The sequence below is a fragment of the Nycticebus coucang genome, chromosome 14 (genome assembly GCF_027406575.1).
Source record: "Nycticebus coucang isolate mNycCou1 chromosome 14, mNycCou1.pri, whole genome shotgun sequence".
Lineage (NCBI taxonomy): Eukaryota > Metazoa > Chordata > Mammalia > Primates > Lorisidae > Nycticebus > Nycticebus coucang.
Genome location: NC_069793.1, coordinates 80,665,018 through 80,686,596, shown reverse-complemented (window position 1 = coordinate 80,686,596; position 21,579 = coordinate 80,665,018). Strand labels below are relative to the sequence as shown.

Here is a 21,579-nt window from a genome sequence, read left to right as displayed (position 1 = left end):
TTTAATGCTTTAAAAATCATTTCACAGCTGTCTTCAAAAGCTAGCATGTTAAATGAAAAGATTCAAAGTCTGGCACAGAAGAAATAATAAGCCTAAAACAGAGGTGTAAACAACTAAGAGATCACGTTTTTATTAATGTTGTAATCTTGTTTCCATTTTGTTTATGCTTACAAATATTTATTAATGCTATATTAATAGTACTGGTTTTTTTTCTGGGAAGTAAGTGCTGCTTTGAGTAAATAAAAGTAGGAAAGCTTATGGCATAATATCTACTTTCAACCTACCATTTCAATGTCCATTTGGTGGTAAGAGGTTTTTGGCTTTTTTTTTTTGTATTGTGCAGCATTCATCGGTTTTGTCTTATAACAGGTTCAGAAGAAGAACCCAGTCCTGTTTTGAAAACTTTGGAAAGGAGTGCTGCTAGGAAAATGCCTTCCAAAAGTCTAGAAGATATTTCATCAGATTCACCAAGTGAGAATAAAGTTTGCCCCACTGTTCATGCTCCCTCTAAGTTTAAAAATGTACATGTGCTCTGCTGTGGCCTCACTGCATGCTGGTGTGCACTGATACCCCTCGTGGGGGATTAATAGATGAGAATAACCTTTCTGAAGTATGCTGAAGAGGCTGAACATAAGGTGGCTGAAACTTTTAAAAATCAGTCATGAAATCTGGTTACTAGAACACTAGGTTTCTTTGAATTGAAGAATCCCAGTTTGAGTGTTTACTCAAGTGTAGTGAGTTTTAAAGGATTGTGGTAATAGTAGCAGTACTAGTGAACAGGGTAGTAATACCTAACATTTATTGAATATTACTCGCCAAAACGCAGCTAAGAATTTTACATGTATTATTTCATTTAACGAGCATAAGCAATCCTTGGGGAGATAAATTGTTATCCCCATTTTACAGGTGAGGAAAATGAAGCTCAGAGCAGTAAAATAGTTAGCAGACCCAGGACTGAAAATTAATAGACTACTCTCAAGAGCATTTATGAAGGGGTCATGTTACATATGACACAGTATTGGGTGCTGATGAATTTTACTTCATATGTAGTTGACTTCATCCCCGGCTTTAAGGACTTCCCTTTCTCTTTTATCTCTTCTTTTCTATTCACACATTTCTTTTGGATACTGGAACTATAAGCCCAAAGACAACCTAACATGCAAGACTTCAACACACTGTTTCCCTTGGTTGCTGCTTTAATTGGTGAAGGGATTCTTGAGCACTAACAGAAAGGATATAAAGGGACTTGTGTGCCAGACAAATGGATTTGGACATCATGACTTCTAGGAGTTTTGTTCTTACTGTTTTGTTTTGTTTTTTTGAGACAGAGTCTCACTATGTTGCCCTAGGTAGAGTGCTGTGGCATCAGAGCTCACAGCAATCTCAAAGTCTTGGGCTTAATTAATTCTCTTGCCTCAGCCTGCCAAGTAACTGGGACTACAGTCGCCTGCCACAACGCCTGGCTATTTTTCTATTGCAGTTGTCTGTTTGAACCCGGGCTGGGTTCAAACCCACCAGCCTCAGTGTATGTGGCCCATGCCATAACCACTGTGCTACAGTGCCAAGCCTGTTCTTACGGTTTTTAAGATAAAATACATCCCTGGGATTGCAGGTAGTCATGAGAAAAATTGAATGGAAGTTAACCATTGCCAAACTCCTCTGATTGATCATAATTGACCATGGTTGTGTTCAGAATATTTTTTATGCATCTGTAATTGAGACTAAGAAGTCAGATTTTAGGAAGGAAAAGAAAAAAGAAAAAGCCACTTCACCAAACAATTTCTAAAATTCAGAGATTCCTAAGGATCTGAAGACACTATTCTGGATTTGGAATGCAGTTTTAACCCTCCCGTGGATCTTGGAATCTCAGGGTTGGAAGGGACTTTGAAAGTCACCCATTTCAACCTCTTCACAATGCAGAAATTCCCTCTAAAGCCTCCTCAACAGGTGGCCAACCCCCCACAGCCACCAGAATGCTTCTAGAAAAGGCGAGTCCAATCCTTTGTCGGACAGCTCCAATTATTTTTCCTAAGGTTGATGATGGGCCCTGTGGGGTGGGGTAGGGGAAACCTCAGCAACAGTTGTTCAATTTAGCAAACCTCTTGCCTGTGAAACATGGAGCTATTTCCATGGAGCAGCTTTAAAGCACTCAGGAATGTGTAGGGTTAAAAAAAAAAAAAAAAAAAGAGAAATCACCATCAGCTGACCGGTATTCCTGCACACTCCCTTCCAAATACCGATACCCACTCTCACAGTAGCCTGCCAAGATTCCACTTAGCAGCTGGTCCCCAGTTACGTCTCTTCAGTTGACTTCCCAAGCAAGCCTTCCAGCAGCATACACGAACGATGATGCACACACACAAATATTTGTTAATGACCATGGGTTTGGGAAGGTGTTAGTCATGGCTAGCATCTTACCCTTTACAGAAGAATAGAGAGGCTGTTGCAGCCCTGTGCTTCTTCCTGCTGCTGGCCGATTGCTTGCTCTGAGCTAACCCTCTAACCCTGGGGAGTCTGTGTGCAGCAGTATGCTGATGTGAGCTGCATCGGGGCTGAAATGGGAGCTCTCGCTATGGCACAGGCTCAAGCAGCTAATCTAAAGAGAAAGTATTTTGGGGAAGACATCTTGGTTGCACCCCTCACTGCATCTTGACTAATTGCTTCCAACTCCGGGGGCTTCCAGGGACAATCTCATTGTTCTTTTCTCTCCAAGGGTCAGCCATGTTAACTATTTGTTAATTTCTCCTGAACAGATCAAGCAAAAGTAGATAATCTGCCAGAAGAATTAGTACATAGTGCTGAAGATGGTAAATATCTTTATGTGTCTGCATGTCTGTCTGTGTATTAAGTTCTGGGGGTGATTTGGGCAGTCTCCGGGACGCAGCTGTTGGATAAATAGAAGAACGTCATTTGCCACTATATGTGCTGAATAGTGGCTAAGTTGTTAAAAAACGATTCTGTCTTGGTATATTTAATACTGTTTATATTCTTAAGGCTTCTGCTGCTGGTGCTGTTGAGAGGATCTCATCATAGACCCTTGGGAAGCAAGGGTTTCTATAAATAGGAAATTGCATTTCTATGGCTATGAGCTGATTTTTGCGATTCTGACTTACAGAACTCATTGTGAGTGAGTGCAGTGGATTCCTGGGTTAAGTTATTCCTGTGTTTGGTTCTCAAATCTCAATGTTTAGATCTCTCTGGGCACAACTGGTAAAGCTTTCAGTTCAAAGCAAAGGGTCCCAGAACAAGGGTAGAGAATCCTGCTTCTGCTTATATAAATAACTAAGTATAGACTGAGGGTAAATTGATTCTGAATATAATGGAGCCAGAAGATTTTGAAGCTTGTCAGTAGACTAAATGAATAGGATAATAGTGCCTTGGTGGGGGGGGAGGAATGGCAATGAGTGTGATTTTTATAGTTCAGAATTTATGCAAATGTATAATTTATATTTGTACTCTGTTTTTTTTTTTTTTGCTGCCTTATCTTCTCTATCACCATAAAAATGTGTACTCTTTGAGCTTTCCTATGTAAATGCAGCAACAGAGGTCCTCAAAGGTCATTCTTTACTTTTATGTAATAGTTTGTCTTTCTCATTTTATATTTACAATGACCTCATTGAAGTTGATGGGGCAGGTGTTTTTAACTTTATTTTGCAGATAAAAACTGTGAAACGAAGGTAACATAGGTGACTTTTCTAAGATTCTGTCACTAGTCTGTTAGTGGGAGGGCAAGAGATGGATTCTCAGCTTCATTACTCCTAGTCCAGTGCTCCTTCCCATTTTCCATGCTGTGATTTAGTGAATTAAGGGAAAGGTACTACATATCTCCTTTGTTGGGTCTTAGATTTTTAGTTGAACAGGAGACCTTAGAGAAGCTAATAAAGAATCACACTGGAGAATGGATGAAAGCAAGCTGAAAACCTGGACAAATACATTCTCCTGTCTCCGTTGTAAAATTGACATTTGAGCTTTACTTTCATGTCTCTTTAATCCTTCTATTAAAATGGTATTTATTCTCAATGTTGCCCTCCTGAGTAGATCAAAAAGCAGATCAGGAAGCAGATACAAATGAATGCATACCAGGAAGTGAGTAGCAGGATCTTTCTCACAAATAACTAAATGTTCTGCTCTACATAGTGTTTGTTAAATATGCTGAAACAACTAACCCCATTAACAACACAGCATTTGTTATTGGTACTAAACTGCAGCTTGCAAAACTATTTCATTATAATAAAGGTTTTATTAGAAACATTTTGCTTTTGTCTGTGTTGAAAGAATAATTTATGGTTTTACGGTAGGACAGTTATATATTTAAATGTATGTCATTGCTGAGTATTGTACTTTCATCAGTCTTTCTGCCTCTCTTACTTAAACTCACGTTGGCACCTTCTGATTTCATTTGGCTTGTAGGTCACAGTATGGTCTTGAGTATTAAATCTCTTGTGGCCTCTGTACACAGTTGCAGATGTGAGCAATTCTAACTTATTTCAACCTAAGAAAGAATTGTACTTTGACAGGATCTAATATGGTTGTATAGGTTTTTCTACATATCTCTAAAAGCAAATTTTATTAAGTCTAGGATTTAAACTCTGAGATTTCCAAACTGGACTCATAATAGTAAATATTCATGTCTAAAGAATACCTGAATATAGGAAGTAAATTTACACTTGCAGTAACTCATGTCCATCAACTAATTACTATCCACTGCCAAGCAAAGATGTTTGTTTACTCTTTTCCATTCTCAAGATTACGCTACTTAGTTGTGACTACTGTCCAAATAATGGCTTAAAATCATGCTTATGGGACCATGCAGGGGTGTGTGTGAGGGAGAGAGAGAAAGGGACAGAGAGGCAGACGGAGGGAGTTCTTGCTTTAGCTTCCTGGTTTCACTCAGTTTCATAACTTAAGTACTAGAGCTATGAAGATGATACACATGCCTACCCTCAGGTCCACAGTATTTTTAATAATAATTTTCCAGTAGTCTTTGGATGTGCTAACAGGCCTCAGTGAGGAGAGCAGCTAAATGAAGGAGCCATTAGATGAGCAGTTCTCAACCTACAGGGTGAACTGTATTAAAGGGCCGCAGCATTAGGAAGGTTGAGAACCACTGCATTAGATAAAGAAACAATGTGCTGATGCCAGAAGTCAGCGATATGCAGTATGAAATCTGAAACTTTGCTCAGCAAAGGTGCTGAGCTTTGGTACATGACTTAACAAATTCTTAAGAACTGCCTAGGAAAGAAGATAGTCCAGGCTCTGGCCCTCATAAATATGTGCTGTCTGCTGCAGAAGAAATAAAACTTCTGCCACTAAGGGGTGTTACAGGCTTTTCCAGTTGCTTTTGAACTGGTATATACTTAAGTTTGGGCATTTCTTCAAAATTGAGCCTGAAGAGTGAAAAAAACATACACAGACATACGTGTCTATATAATCTGGGTATTTGTTCATGACCTCCTAACTGGCTTAGTTATTGGTCAAGGAAAATGGGTGAATCATTTGCTGAACTCTGGGTAAATTAACTTCTCTCTTTTTATTGATATTTCCAAGATAACTCCTAGTGCCTTTTCACTACTATAGAGTATATACATGCCACAAAATCAAATACATGATCAAAACTAAAATAACTAAAGCCCATAAAGGCTAAAATTGACTATATGTTAATAGAAGGTATGACTGAATTTGACCCTCATAACATCATCTTACAATAAACTTTGAAAATGATAGGGAACAATGTTATAACAAAAAAGTGTTTGCATCCTTATTGGACAATATTGTGAGACCTAATCTTTCACTGCTATTGATGCAAACCATCCCAACACACACACACACTTGTTTAACCACTTGAAAGTGGTTAAAATAGGGATCTTTTGAGAGAGATGACATAAGGGTATTCTGATGTGCATTTACCTTTATGAACCTAAGACTATATGAACAAAGATATATTTTGTATGTGTACCTCAATTACCTCAACATTCAGTGTTTTTTCCATTAGATTTCTTTTAACTAAAGATGAATTAGATAATGTTTAGGACTGAATTTGGGTCTTTTGAGTTGTACATAGAAATATGATGTGATTTTTATTTATTTTCCTAATATCTTTTTTAATAATAAAGGCAAGTTAATATATTTATGTCATGTTCATGATAGAATTAAAGATTCTCTCAGATATCTATTTATTTGGAAAATACATCTACAGAGCTCACTATGTGCCAGGCACTGTTCTGCTTTGAAAAATATTAACTCATTTATTCTTGGACAAAGGAAATAGTTTTTTAACTAGAGATATGCAAATTAGGATAGAATTTATCCTCTTATTGTGCCTTCCACGCATACTTTCTTTTTTCCCCTACACATATACTTTTATATCAGAAAGATTTTATCATAAAGGAGACATTAACATTATGTTAATTATTATGTTGAGTATCAAGAATATGCGAACTTGAACCATCTGAGTTGGCTTTTGTATACTGAAAATTCTCTGAGTCAACAGCTATCTAATTTCTGTTTTCAAAAAATGGTTTTTAAATTCTATCTCATAATTATGTGTGAGAAGAACCATCAGAAAAATAATCCTCATGGTCACTAAACAAACAGATCTACTCTTAGACACTCAATATTAATAGCTAGGGCATTTTTATTATTGATTTGTGTGCAAAAACATTTACTGTCCAGATGAAATAGTTTTCAGCCTGCAGCATGTTAGTAATATATCTCAAGGAGATGAACCAATAAATTGCCTTGTGGTTTGAAGCTCTGATGTGAAAAAAATAAGTCAAACCAATTCACATTGGCAGTATACTTTAATTTGAGCGCAGCTCCAGTTCAGTTGAAACTAGTGTTTTTAAAATTTTCATTTTAATTTGGTATTTGATTCAGCTCCTTGCTAGTTCTCTGTGTGATTTATAAAAACTGCATGTTGCTTACCTCCTGACCCTGTGCATGTGAACTACTGTGCCTTTAACTTTTTGACAAAAATATGTCTGTTCATAGATGAAAGAAAAGTGTTTTCAACTTGTACCTAATGTTGTCTGACAATTGTAAGAATAATTTTGAAATGGACATGCTGCTGTTTAGTTTCCACAGTGCCTGCACAGCCTGATAATCCATTTTCCTACCCTGACAAACTCAAAAGGATGAGCAAGTCTGTTCCAGCATTTCTCCAAGATGAGGCAAGTTTGTCTTTTGTACCTTCAGAAAAATGGAGCCAGATAGGTGGATTTGCTATGCCATGGTTGGTGTGTTTATATTCTGTTGTGGCAGAGACCAAAGAGGTCGCAGGACTGACCCTTGCCTTCTAAGTCAATAGAGGTAGTATTGTTGATCCTGGAACAAAGCAAGGCAGATGTCATTTGACTCAAAATAGTAACTCATTTTGATCAGTGAGGTCAAATTGAATAGATTTGGGAATAGGACTTTTGCTTCAAAGCAAGTACAAAATAGGTAATCTAGGCAGAAATATGTTGGCATGAATGAATTACTCGTCTGGAGTTTGATTTTGAAAACTTAGTCTAAGTTGATTTTGAAAACTTAGTCTAAGTTGCCTGACTAGCTTGAAACCATTTGTTAAAATAATAACACTGACGCAGCAAATTTTGAGTATTTACTGGGTGCCAGGAACTTTACATATATTATGTAAATAATATACGTAAGCCTACCTCCCAGGGTTGTTGAAGGATTAAATAAGATAATACACATGTTGTGGGCCAGACACTTATTCTGATATCCAACTTTCACTAACTGTATGTGGTAGGTACTATTTCTCCATCTTATAAAAGAAAAAAAAGCCTCAGAGAGGTTAAGTAACTTCCAAAATGCAACAGCTACTGAAAAGTAGGTTTAAGTTTTTAGCTGAGGTCCTTTGACTTAATTAAGATCCTGTGTTCTTACAGTCAGGTATTTCGAAGCTTGTGCTATGGAGCCAGACATTCCCAGTCCTGGTTATGATACTAATTTTTTTTGTGATCATAGATAAATTCTTTACTTTCCTAGAACAGAAACTGACAGAGTCTGGTTTCCTAGAACCTATATGACATTAGGTTATAAGGAATCTGTGGGATAATAGAGAAAACACATAGCATAATGCATGGCACATAGTGATACCTGGTAAGTGTTCTGATTTCTGACAGTGAAATAAAAGTCTTTATTCTCAGGCATTCTTTTCATAGATGGAATGTTAAGAAAAGCCCATAACTTTCCTTAACATAAATTATATTCCTCTACTTATATACACTGCCCTTCTATTAATTCTTACGCCTTTAGTGAACCATATCTGCAAGTCTTCAGCCCTTGTATATACGTTTAAAAGCCCACATCACAGTTTTCTTTGGAAAGAGTCACTCATTCTTTGGAACTCATTCATTAACTGGAATCCAAGGGTAGGTGTCCCCTGGAGTTCCTGTGGTTTTATACCTTTGTAGATCTGTTGGTCTTGGGTGATCATATGAATGAACCTTATAAGAGCATGAGAGCAAATTATGTCAGTCTCTGTTCTTGTTTTTTGTTTTTTTAATCTTTCTCCTCCCTTCAGTTTTAACTTGCTGTCTTATAGCTCTGCACAGAAGAGTTCAAATCATTTGGGTTTGTGTTTCAGAGATGCTAGAATTCAGTTGTATCATTTTATATGGAGTACATAAGGTTAAACAAGGAACTAAAGGACGTGGAAATGAAATCAGGCCTTGCTCATTTGTCCACTGTCCCTTTGAAGCTGATCATCAGTCATATTTTTTGAATGCCAGTTACACGAAAAACGCTGTTCCAGATCAACAAGACAGGGTCCCATCATTCCAGTGATGCCCTAATGACCTGAGCTACTGGGAAGGGTATAGGATGTATTAAAATGCAGGGGGAAATGAATTGTAAGCATGTGGAGAGTGTGACAACAGAGATATTTAAAAGGTATGTACTGGGAAGGGGGGGGGTTGGTGTGCTCTCACCTAACAGGCACAAGGTTAGGGGTACATGGAACACCTCCTAGGTGAGAGGCACAACTACAACAGGAACCTTACCTAACAAATGCAAACATTGTAACCTAATTGTTTGTAAGCTCATATTAATCTGAATTTAAATAAATAAGTAAAAGGTATGTATTTGTTTTAATCCTTGAGATTTTTAATCATTATCCATGTAAGTTATGAATTTTGTTTTTCTTTAACTTTTATTAATCTGCATTACAATTTTCATCCATTATATTGATGCATAATTGCATGGTCCTAGAATATGCTACAATGAACTAACTCCTCCCCCATAAAGGTGTTCCCTAACCCCAGGAGTCACTGAACTGCTCAATAAGCTCTAACCCCCAAAGGCGCTCTTTCTAAATCATGCATTTTTAAAGCTATTATTTAGATCTAAATATTATAAAATTTGCCACTTTTCTTTCTTGTCCCAGGTAAATATTTCCTGGGACCTACTTAAAATAAGTACTTGTATCTATGGCTTTTATTTTTAGAAATGTATAAATCTAATGTGAATAGAGTACATTATTTAATTCCCTACGGCAACAAACATGTATATATATGTATACATATGCATATATAACCTTTAGTTGAAAGAGGTCAGATTAGCATTTCTTTTTCCTAGTTTAATAGGGTCTCAAGTAAAAGAGTTGATTTTTAGAAACGCTAAGACTATGTTAATAATAAGAGTAATGAAGCATGACATTTCATGTTTTGACAGATCTCAGACCTTTCATTGTCTGAGTAAAGTCAATTTCTCATATCAATAAAATTCTACAGGTGACACAAATATGTAATACTAAAAGAGTGACAAAAAGGTTACAATAGTACTTCTTGTAAAGCAATTTGGGGGTCATGTTGTAGGTGAAAAAAAAATCTTGTTATTTTGGTAGGTAAGTTAGCCCCCATCCCATCCCATCCTTAGGTGAGGTCCAATGCAGACCTCCCACTCCATCCTGAATCCCATTCCCTGGCAATTAGCAGTACCATTCTTTGACTTAGGGAAATGTCATGCATCAGTGGGATACCAAGACATTATTTTTGTTTAAGCATTGATTCTGATTGTAACTCATTCTGAATTTAAATACAGTGCATATTATATGATGTTTTATAGAGTGATGACAGAGAAACAGATACAGCATCAGAAAGCAGTTACCAGCTCAGCAGACACAAGAAGAGCCCAAGCTCTTTAACCAATCTTAGCAGCTCCTCTGGCATGACGTCCTTATCTTCTGTATGTAAACAAAGATTAATATCTCTCCTCAGCTCTGAACCTCTCTATGACATGCTCATTGTAAAACAGCCTTCTATTGTATTTCTCAGATTCCAAGTGCACAAGCTTTTTTTCTAATCCGTAATTAGCTTCTGGCTAGCTAAATCTTCCTTTTGCCCTTTCATTCTTTTCTTTTTTTATTTTTAAGAATATAGTGGTTCATATCTCATTATAATTGTTTTACCAGGTTTTTGGTAAGTATTTCAGAAATAAATCTAAATGGTTAATAAGATGAACCATTAAATTTTTTTGTGCAAAAATTGAGTTAACTATTGTGAAATATGCTTATATCAGATATGTTTTTATATATGTCTTGCAAGCATAGAATTGTACCTACATTTTAGTAAGGCTGATGAATAAATATACTGATTCACATAAAAGAGTAAGAGAGGTAATTCTTTGCCTATAGAATTCAGAACAGGGTTTTTAAAAGTAAGCTCCTGAAGTATAGTTACTCTGATGTGATTTAAAACAATTTAATAAATTTGACTTTACATAGAACTTCTTACATAAAGTGAGTGTATGCATGTAGTATATGCATAGAAATACACAGTATAGGGCGGCACCTGTGGCTCAAAGGGGTAGGGTTCTAGCCCTATATGCCAGAGGTGGTGGGTTCAAACCCAGCCCCAGTCAAAAAAAAAAAAAAAAAAAAAGAGATACACAGTATATATGTACGTACAGATGTATGTATATATGTATAATACATACACTTACCCAAATATTTCTCTGAATCACATACATTATTTCACCAGCTATGTTGAATAATAAAGCTGTGCTTAAATTTTTATGAGCCTTGTATTTCTGAAATCTTTTTTTTTTTTTTTAAATGAGTTTCTGCTGATAACAATCTAATGTTTGCCCTTCGGAAGGCTTTAAATTCCCTTCATCAGTCATCCATTTTCTAGTATACTCTTCCTAACCTCTAAAAATACCTGGCTCGGTAAGCGTTTTCCTAGATTCAGTAGATGGGTAATATGGTAAAATTCCTTGCTAGTGCCTAGAATATTGGATAAAGCAGTGTGTCACTGTGATCTGAGTGCCTGGCTTCTCACATCCTCTTTCTTTTAGGATTTTAAGTCCTAAGCATGTCTAAAAATGGAAATTTGAATGCCTAGCATAAAATTGCCCTGCTTTGAAATGAGCCAGTATTTAAATAACTTTGCATTTCACTTTTCATCTATGTGTTATAGAGGGAATTGAAAAAAAAATCCCTAGTCATGTATATCATGACAGGCTGCCTATGTTGACATGTCTTTACACTGTATTAAATTAAAACTGCTTTACTATATGCAAGCTAGAGAAAATAATGCTAAACAAAGATTATATCCATGATCCTCTGAGTTCAAGAATGAGATAAAGACAAACACTATTTCTGATGATTCCAGGTGAGTGGCAGTGTGATGAGTGTTTATAGTGGAGACTTTGGCAATCTGGAAGTTAAAGGAAATATTCAGTTTGCAATTGAATACGTGGACTCACTGAAGGAGTTGCATGTTTTTGTGGCCCAGTGCAAGGACTTAGCAGCAGCAGATGTTAAAAAACAACGTTCAGACCCGTAAGTATATTTTGGAGTCATCTACTTTTTCTTAGTTCTTAAACAGTTAATCCTGTAGGAATTAGGAAGGAAAGAAAGTAAACAAAGGGGGAAGGTATGTATGTGACTGTTAAAAAGGAATGTTTGAGGGGGCGGAGACAAGATGGCTGACTGAAGCCAGCTTTCCACAGAGGTTTCCATCCAGAAGGAGAGTTAAAGGACAGAAATTTAGCAAGTAACCTGGTGGATTTGAGCTGCACCAAGAGACAAGGTTGTAGACTGCACATCAACCCCGCTGAGGCGAGCTCCGACCCCAAGGATACAAACAAAAGGTACAAAATTAGAAATTCGAGGAGAAATTCAAAACAGAAGCAAGAATTTGCAGCCCTCAAAGATCTGAAAAATACAGTAGAATCCCTCAGTAACAGAGTGGAGCAAGCAGAAGAAAGGATTCCTGACATTGAAGACAAAGCTTTTGAATGCTCCCAACTCAAAGAGGAAGACAAATGGAGAGCAAAAAAGGATCATTCTCTCAGAGAGCTCTGGGATAATTCGAAGAAGGCTAATATCCGCCTCCTTGGAATCCCTGAAAGTGATGAAGTGGCCTCACTAGGCACAGAGTCCCTTCTCCATGAAATTATGAAAGAGAATTTTCCAGACATGCCAAGAGATTCTGAAATTCAGATAGCAGTTTCAGAACCCCAGCACGACTCAATTCAAATAAGACATCCCTCAAGCATATCATAATTAACTTCACTAAAGTTAATATGAAGGAGAAAATTCTGAAAGCAGTCAGATGTAAGAAATCCATTACCTACAAAGGGAAGAAAATTAGAATGACTGCAGATCTCTCTACTGAAACTTTTCAAGCCAGAAGAGGGTGGTCATCAACTTTTGACCTCCTAAAGCAAAATAACTTTCAACCCCGGATCCTGTATCCAGCTAAACTGAGTTTCATTTATGATGGAGAAATTAAATACTTTAATGGCATTCATATGTTGAAGAAATTTGCCATAACCAAACCAGCTCTTCAGGATATTCTCAGACCTATCCTCCATAATGACCAACCCAATGCTATACCACAAAAGTAAACTCACTCAGAAACTTTTGATTAAACTCCAACTTCCACAGTGGCGAAAGGATTAAAAATGTCCACTGGACTTTCAAAAAACTCGATACCCAAAATTTTACCAGACTTATCAATATTCTCCATTAGTGTGAACAGCTTAAACTGTCCTCTAGAGGCACAGGTTAGCGGACTGGATACAAAAACTCAGGCCAGATATTTGTTGCATACAAGAGTCACATCTTACCTTAAAAGACAAATACAGACTCAGGGTGAAAGGATGGTCATCCATATTTCAGGCAAATGGTAATCAGAAAAAAGCAGGTGTTGCAATTCTATTTGCAGATACAATAGGCTTTAAACCAACAAAAGTAAGGAAGGATAAGAATGGTCACTTCATATTTGTTAAGGGTAATACTCAATATGATGAGATTTCAATTATTAATATCTATGCACCCAATCAGAATGCACCTCAATTTATAAGAGAAACTCTAACAGACATGAGCAACTTGATTTCCTCTAGTTCCATAATCGTCGGAGATTTCAACACTCCTTTGGCAGTGTTGGATCGATCCTCCAATAAGAAGCTGAGTAAAGAAATTTTAGATTTAAACCTAACCATCCAACATTTGGATCTAGCAGACATCTACAGAACATTTCATCCCAACAAAACTGAATATACATACTTCTCATCAGCCCACGGAACTTACTCCAAAATTGATCACATCTTAGGTCACAAGTCTAACCTCAGTAAATTTAAAGGAATAGAAATTATTCCTTGCATCTTCTCGGACCACCATGGAATAAAAGTTGAGCTGAGTAACAGCAGGAATCTGCATACTCACACAAAAACATGGAAGTTAAATAACCTTATGCTGAATGATAGCTGGGTCAGAGATGAGATTAAGAAGGAAATTGCCAAATTTTTGGAACAAAACGACAAGACACGAATTATCAGAACCTCTGGGATACCGCAAAGGCAGTACTAAGAGGGAAATTTATAGCACTTCAAGCCTTCCTCAAGAGAACGGAAAGAGAGGAAGTTAACAACTTAATGGGACATCTCAAGCAACTGGAAAAGGAAAACCATTACAACCCCAACCCAGTAGAAGAAAAGAAATAACCAAAATTAGAGCAGAATTAAATGAAATTGAAAACAAAAGATTTATACAACAGATCAATAAATTAAAAAGTTGGTTTCTTGTAAAGGTGAATAAAATAGATAAACCTTTGGCTATCCTAAAAAGAGTAAAATCTCTAATCTCATCCATCAGAAACGACAAAGACGAAATAAGAACAGACTCCTCAGAAATTCAAAAAATCCTTAATGAATATTACAAGAAACTTTATTCTCAGAAATATGAAAATCTGAAGGAAATTGACCAATACTTGGAAGCACATCACCTTCCAAGACTTAGCCAGAATCAAGTGGAAATGCTGAACAGTCCTATAGCAAGTTCTGAAATAGCATCAACCATACAAAACCTCTCTAAAAAGAAAAGCCCGGGACCAGATGGCTTCACATCAGAATTCTACCAAACCAAGTACCTCTATTACTCAACCTGTTCCAAAATGTAGAAAAAGAAGGAAGACTACCCAACACGTTCTATGAAGCAAACATCACCCTGATCCCCAAACCAGGAGAAGACCCAACAAGAAAAGAAAATTATAGACCAGTATCACTAATGAATATAGATGCAAAACTATTCAACAAGATCCTAACAAACAGAATCCAGCAACACATCAAACAAATTACACATCATGACCAAGTCAGTTTTATCCCAGGGTCTCAAGGCTGGTTCAATATCCATGAATCTATAAGTATAATTCAGCACATAAATAAATTAAAAAACAAAGACCATATGATTCTCTCAATCCATGCAGAAAAAGCTTTTGATAATATCCAGTATCCCTTCATGATCAAAACACTTAAGAAAATTGGTATAGAAGGGACATTTCTTAAACTGATGGAGGCTATCTACAGCAAACCCACAGCCAATATCGTATTGAATGGAGTTAAATTGAAATCATTTCCACTCAGATCAGGAACCAGACAAGGCTGCCCATTGTCTCCACTGCTTTTTAACATTGTAATGGAAGTTTTAGCCACCGCAATTAGGGAAGAAAAGGCGATCAAGGGTATCCATATGGGGTCAGAAGAGATCAAACTTTCGCTTTTCACAGATGATATGATTGTATATCTGGAAAACACCAGGGATTCTACTACAAAACTCTTAGAAGTGATCAAGGAATATAGCAGCGTCTCAGGTAACAAAATCAACATTCATAAATCGGTAGCCTTTATACATACCAACAATAGCCAAGTTGAAAAAAGAGTTAAGGACTCTATCCCATTCACAATAGTGCCAAAGAAGATGAAATATTTGGGAATTTGTCTAGCAAAGGACATGAAAGATCTCTATAAATAGAACTATTAAACTCTAAGAAAAGAAATAGCTGAAAATGTGAACAAATGGAAAAACATACCATGCTCATGGCTGGGAAGAATCAACATTGTTAAAATGTCTATACTGCCCAAAGCAATATATAATTTTAATGCAATCCCTATTAAAGCTCCACTGTCGTACTTTAAAGATCTTGAAAAAAATAATACTTCATTTTATATGGAATCAGAAAAAAACCCATTCAGTGGGGAAAAGATTCCCTATTTAACAAATGGTACTGGGTGAACTGGCTGGCAACCTATAGAAGACTGAAACTGGACCCACACCTTTCACCATTAACTAAGATAGACTCTCACTGGATTAAAGATTTAAACTTAAGACATGAAACTATAAAAATACTAGAAGAGAATGCAGGGAAAACCCTTGAAAAAATCGGTCTGGGCGAGTATTTTATGAGGAGAACCCCCCGGGCAATTGAAGCAGCTTCAAAAATACACTACTGGGACCTGATCAAACTAAAAAGCTTCTGCACAGCCAAGAACACAGTAAGTAAAGCAAGCCAACAGCCATCAGAATGGGAGAAGACATTTGTAGGTTATGTTTCGAAAAGGTTTAATAACCAGAATTCACAGAGAACTCAAACGTATAAGCAAGAAAAGAACAAGTGATCCCATCGCAGGCTGGGCAAGGGACTTGAAGAGAAACTTCTCTGAAGAAGACAGGCACACGGCCTACAGACATATGAAAAAATGCTCATCATCTTTAATCATCAGACAAATGCAAATCAAAACTACTTTGAGATACCATCTAACTCCAGTAAGATTAGCCCATATCACAAAATCCCAAGACCAGAGATGTTGGCGTGGATGTGGAGAAAAGGGAACACTTCTACACTGCTGGTGGGAATGCAAATTAATATATTCCTTTTGGAAAGATGTTTGGAGAACACTTAGAGATCTAAAAATAGATCTGCCATTCAATCCTATAATTCCTCTACTAGGCATATACCCAGAAGACCAAAAATCACATTACAACAAAGGTATTTGTACCAGATTGTTTATTGCAGCCCAATTCATAATTGCTAAATCATGGAAAAAATCCAAGTGCCCATCAATCCACGAATGGATTAATAAATTGTGGTATATGTACACCATGGAATATTATGCAGCCTTAAAGAAAGATGGAGACTATACCTCTTTCATGTTTACATGAATGGAGCTGGAACATATTCTTCTTAGTAAAGTATCTCAAGAATGGAAGAAAAAGTATCCAGTGTACTCAGCCCTACTATAAAACTAATTTATGGCTTTCACATGAAAGCTATAACCCAGTTATAACCTAAGAATGGGGAAAGGAGGAAAGGGAGGGGGGAGGGGGGCGAAGGGAGGATGATTGGTGGCATTATACCTGCGGTGCATCTTACAAGGGCATATGTGAAACTTAGTAAATGTAGAATGTAAATGTCTTAACACAATAAGTAAGAAAATGCCAGGAAGGCTATGTTAACCAGTGTGATGAAAATGTGTCAAACGGTCTATAATACCAGTGTATGGTGCCCCATGATCGCATTAATGAACACAGCTATGATTTAATAAAAAAAAAAAAAACAAAAGAAAGAGTGTAAAAGAAAAAAAAAGGAATGTTTGAAAAATTAGGGGGAATGGAATTTTATTTACTTTATTTAAATTCATCTGCCCAACATTAAATTATAAAAATCACAGGGGTGTATAGAATGTTTCAACTTGGAAAGGACAATTGGGATCATCTAGTTTCAATTCCTTCATTTTATGGATAAACAAACAAGGGCCAAAGAAGATAAGTAACCCATATATGTAAATTCCAGACAGCCCCAAAATGAGGAATAAGGGCTTAAACCCTTGTCTTTCTGTCACACTCAAAATTTTCTAAAATCAGGGACACGTGGGGCATACTTCATAATGTATTCAGTGTTATAAAAATAGTTAAGATTCCATAATGAGGTAGTTTCCACTTTTAAATCTTATAGAAGAACTTTAGGGGAAATTACTAATTTATTGGTAAATCACAGGTTTGATTACATTTTTGTTTATTTGCAAAAATTGAGTGGTATTTCCTACTTATCCCTATGCAAAAGTCTAACTCTTAATTATTTTTGCTCAGATAAGCCCAATCTTTTTTCTTTTATTCTTATTATAAATATGAGGTCAATATCCTTTATTTTTCAACATTAAATGTGGCTTAATTAGGGGTATACTATTATTAATTTTTCTCAAAAGACAGTAACAAAACTTTTTTAAAATGCTTAAAAAATTATTTCAGACACCAAAGCCTTTTCTCAATAGGAAACTAACAGAATTTACTACTCTGGTGGATATCTGTTAACTGCCCTTCCCCACTCCTTGCATATTAGTTAAGGTCAAAGGACAAAAGAAATTCAGGGAAGTCCCTTTAGAGTGGCAGGTTGGAACCCGGCCTGGGCCTGTGGGCCTGCTGAACAACAGTGACAACTGCAACAAAATAAAGCCAGGCGTGGTCTTTGCTACTTGGGGGCTGAGGCAAGAGAATCGCTTAAGCCCAAGAGTTTCAGGTTGCTGTGATCTGTAACACCACAGCACTCTACCCAGGGCAACAACTTGAGACTATGTCTCAAAAAAAACACTTTCAAAACAATATTAAATAATCAATTTCATTAACATTCCTCTAACATTTAAATATAAAGATGTTGGTGGAAATATTTGTTATGCTTTTCTCAGTGTCATGAAATAATTCTTTCTGCTGTAACTTTTCAATGCATTTTTAAAAGTAGAGGTGGAAACATTACCTTTATCTTCTCTGAATTTCTTATATGTTGAATTCCTTTTTAGATATGTGAAGACCTATTTGTTATCAGACAAAGGCAAAATGGGCAAGAAGAAAACACTTATAGTGAAGAAAACCTTGAATCCTGTGTATAATGAGATACTGCGGGTAAACTGTGCACTTTTCATATAGGAAAATCTTAAATGGTGACCAATGCATTTAATAGACATGTCTTCTTGGATAATATCTCTCCAGGATAAAGTTAGTTAATAACATTGGAGAAAGAAAGGAATAAAATGTTCTGGGACTATTTTGTATGAGACAGTACACCAAGAATGCTGTATACATTATCTCGTTCACTCCCTGCCACGCCAGCATCTTCAGAGATGAGACAAGTGAACCTCAGAGAAATAAGTAACTTGCTCAAGGACAGGCGTCCTCAAACTTTTTAAACAGGGGGCCAATTCACTGTCCCTCAGACCGTTGGAGGACCGGATTATAGTTTAAAAAAAAAAAATACTATGAACAAATTCCTATGCACACTGCACATACCTTATTTTGAAGTAAAAAACAAAACGGGAACAAATACAATTCACACCGCTTCATGTGGCCCGTGGGCCACAGTTTGAGGACGCCTGCTCAAGGATATATAGCTGATAAAGTTGGGCATTACAACCAGAAAATCTAAAAGCACAATGATGATCATGTTATTTCTCTGCTTAAAATCTTTTAGTATTTCCATTACTCTTGGGGTCAAGTCCATCTTTCTTAACATGCACACCACTTCCTTCACAACCTGAGCTCCAGCCTCAACTTGCCTCTTTCATGGTTGTCCTAGTCACCCTGTATTCCTTTCTGTTCTTTGCAGAAAGTACATTTTCTCACACTGCTGGGACTTTCTGTTCCTTAGGGCTAGAATATTCTTCCTTACATTCTTTCCCTGACCCCTTTACAATGTCTTACATAAGAAAGTCTCTTATGAAAGACAATCCTTTACCCCTAAGTGTTCCTGCTGTCTGCTGCCTCAATAACTTGCTTGGTAATAGGCTATGTTTACACTCAGCACTTCAGTAGTTCCATTGTCATCCTTGCCACTAAATTGTAAATTCCATGAGGGCAGGGACTGACTCTTGTTTTTAAACTGTGTGCCTTTAGGTAAATGACTTAACATGTCTGTACCTCAGATCTGCAAATTAGGAATAATGCTAGTTTTGGGATCTGAAAAAGGGAGATATTTATAGTACCTACCTCAGTAGTTGTGAACGTTAAAAGGCTTAATATGCATCAATCAGAATGAGCACATAGCTACTCAAAAGATGTTTATCAGAAGGATAAATGGACGCACAAATGAATGGGAAGTAGGCCTGGCTCATAATTCCATTTCATCCCCCCAAATTGTATCATGCTGTCTTAGTCATGACTAACATTATTTAAAACTAAAAATACAAGAAGGGTTGTTCATCCTCTTCTTTCTGAAACTCTGTCCAAGTATTTGATCATCCTCTGGAAAAAGAAGCAGTATTTAAATCAACTCTTAGTCATCCATGGGTGAATTGACTGCCTGTGGATTTTCAGTAGCAAGTTTTAAATTACTGTTTGACTATAATAGACACCAGAACCATAGCTATTTCTGTGTCAGCTACTTCAACCCTATACTCAGGAAAAGCCAACTAATTTAAATGATAAACTCAGAAAGGCAAGTCTGCTGCAACCAAAATGGACATTCAAGTAGTATATCATAAAGCCAAATGGAGATTATCTTTAGGAGGTACTATTATCCCTTCCATGATTATATGTAATCATGGATTGACTATATTTGAGATGAAAAACTATTGGAATACCAAATCTTTTCTTCTTGACTGTATAAAGCAGAAAAAAAAAAAAAACCAAGTTTATCTTTTTTAAACAAATATCCTCTCCCTGTAGAATGTAGATAGTGAGGGAGGTGTGCATGGGGGGCAGATGATATATGGGAACTCTCCACTTTCTGTTCAATTTTGCTATGAACATAAAACTGCTTTGAAATATAAATTATCCTTTTACAAAATACCTTGTTAGAAAACAGAAGATTGGATTAAAATTTGATTTGTATTTCTAGATGACTTTGATTCTTGTTATATCTACACTGAAAATACCTAGCAAAAATTGAATAATTGGCTTTTGTTTTTAGAGAACTATTACCAGCTATGATATTTGAGCTTTGGTTTGCTTTTCCAGAGCAGGGAAGAAAATAAGCTTTTATAAAAGATGGATTTGAGCTCTTTGAAATAAGACACTTAGAATAAGATGACTTTGCAATATTTTGAAGACTTGAAATCTAACAGATAAGAAAATCTGATCTACATAGATGACTTTTCATCTGTATGTCTTAACTTTGGCATAAAATAATGTCATTTATCATTCTAATTTTCTTTGAACCCCAGTATAAAATCGAAAAGCAAATCTTAAAGACACAGAAGCTGAACCTGTCTGTTTGGCATCGGGATACATTTAAACGTAATAGTTTCCTAGGGGAAGTGGAACTTGATTTGGAAACATGGGACTGGGATGACAAACAAAATAAACAATTGAAGTGGTACCCTCTGAAGAGAAAGGTAAGTTCAGGGTTTTTTGTTTATTTGATTGGCTTGGGTCCTGGCGGTGCATAGGAAAAAACTTAATTATATTCCATTTAGAGTGCTAATCTGTAGTTTGGGATCATTTTAAACTAAAGTTGGACTTACTTGTACATTCAATGAAGAAAGGGTAAAAATCATAGGGAGAAATGTTTAAACCATTGAGCACAAATGTTTTGGACACTTCGGGAAGGTCATTTAAATACAGTATTTTGTTCTGTATAATGTATACATCTCCCCCCCACCCCCCAGTTTTTGAAGAAAAGATATGGGTGCATATTATATATGGGTAAAACAGCTTGGGCACAGGGCAGCCCACTGCCCTCCCAGTGGGCCCACCCAGTACACAGGATTCCAATCCAGGAGAATACACGGTTGGTGGAAGCCGGCTGGAGCATCCTCCACCAAGCACCATGATTGCGGGAGGGGCAGTGGCAGGGCTGGCAAAGCAGGCCATTGCTGTGTGGAGTAAGAGCTGAGGCTTGAGACCCTGCCACATGGAGGGAATGGGGAGCCCTGCACAGGGCTCAGGGAACTGCCCAGCTGCCTGCAGGCCCAGCAGCCTCAGAGGCTTCCACTTTCCTGCCACACACCTGGCCATCTCAGCCACAGTCTCTAATGTGGCCAGGACGGAAAGGTGCCTGAGAAAGGGAAAGGACAGCTTTCATGGAGCTGGTAGCTATGGTAGGGCAGTGTGATCTACCTATTTGCCAGGGAAGCATTAGCCCTCCCCAGATGTGTCTCTCCCAGCTGAGAGCTGGCCACTTTCTCAAAGGGTATTTTCCTGAAAGTTTGGGCCGAAAACATGAGTGAGCTTTATACATGGAAGCACATAATATGAGGCAAAATATTCAATGCTTTGAAATTTGAGACATTTAGCCTAGTATATGGCCATATTTCAATAAATGTTCTATGTGTCACTTGAAAGTGTATTCTGTGGATGTAGGATAT

The 21,579-nt window shown here is 37.0% G+C and overlaps 1 protein-coding gene across 7 annotated transcripts in view; it reads left to right on the top strand.

Moving 5' to 3' along the window:
* Window positions 1-21,579, top strand: part of SYTL2 (synaptotagmin like 2) — a 118,629-nt gene that overhangs the window by 87,341 nt on the left and 9,709 nt on the right. For 2 of the 7 annotated variants that reach the window (XM_053561269.1, XM_053561271.1), the window contains 8 exons: window positions 370-471; window positions 2,754-2,807; window positions 4,039-4,086; window positions 7,075-7,169; window positions 10,069-10,188; window positions 11,616-11,785; window positions 18,079-18,181; window positions 20,437-20,607. In XM_053561269.1, coding sequence (XP_053417244.1) covers window positions 370-471; window positions 2,754-2,807; window positions 4,039-4,086; window positions 7,075-7,169; window positions 10,069-10,188; window positions 11,616-11,785; window positions 18,079-18,181; window positions 20,437-20,607 — 863 coding nt within the window. Of the gene's footprint in view, window positions 1-369; window positions 472-2,157; window positions 2,808-4,038; window positions 4,087-6,990; window positions 7,170-10,068; window positions 10,189-11,615; window positions 11,786-18,078; window positions 18,182-20,436; window positions 20,608-21,579 lie in introns of those variants that run through there. The other 5 variants (XM_053561274.1, XM_053561270.1, XM_053561272.1 and 2 more) reach the window with 4 other exon arrangements.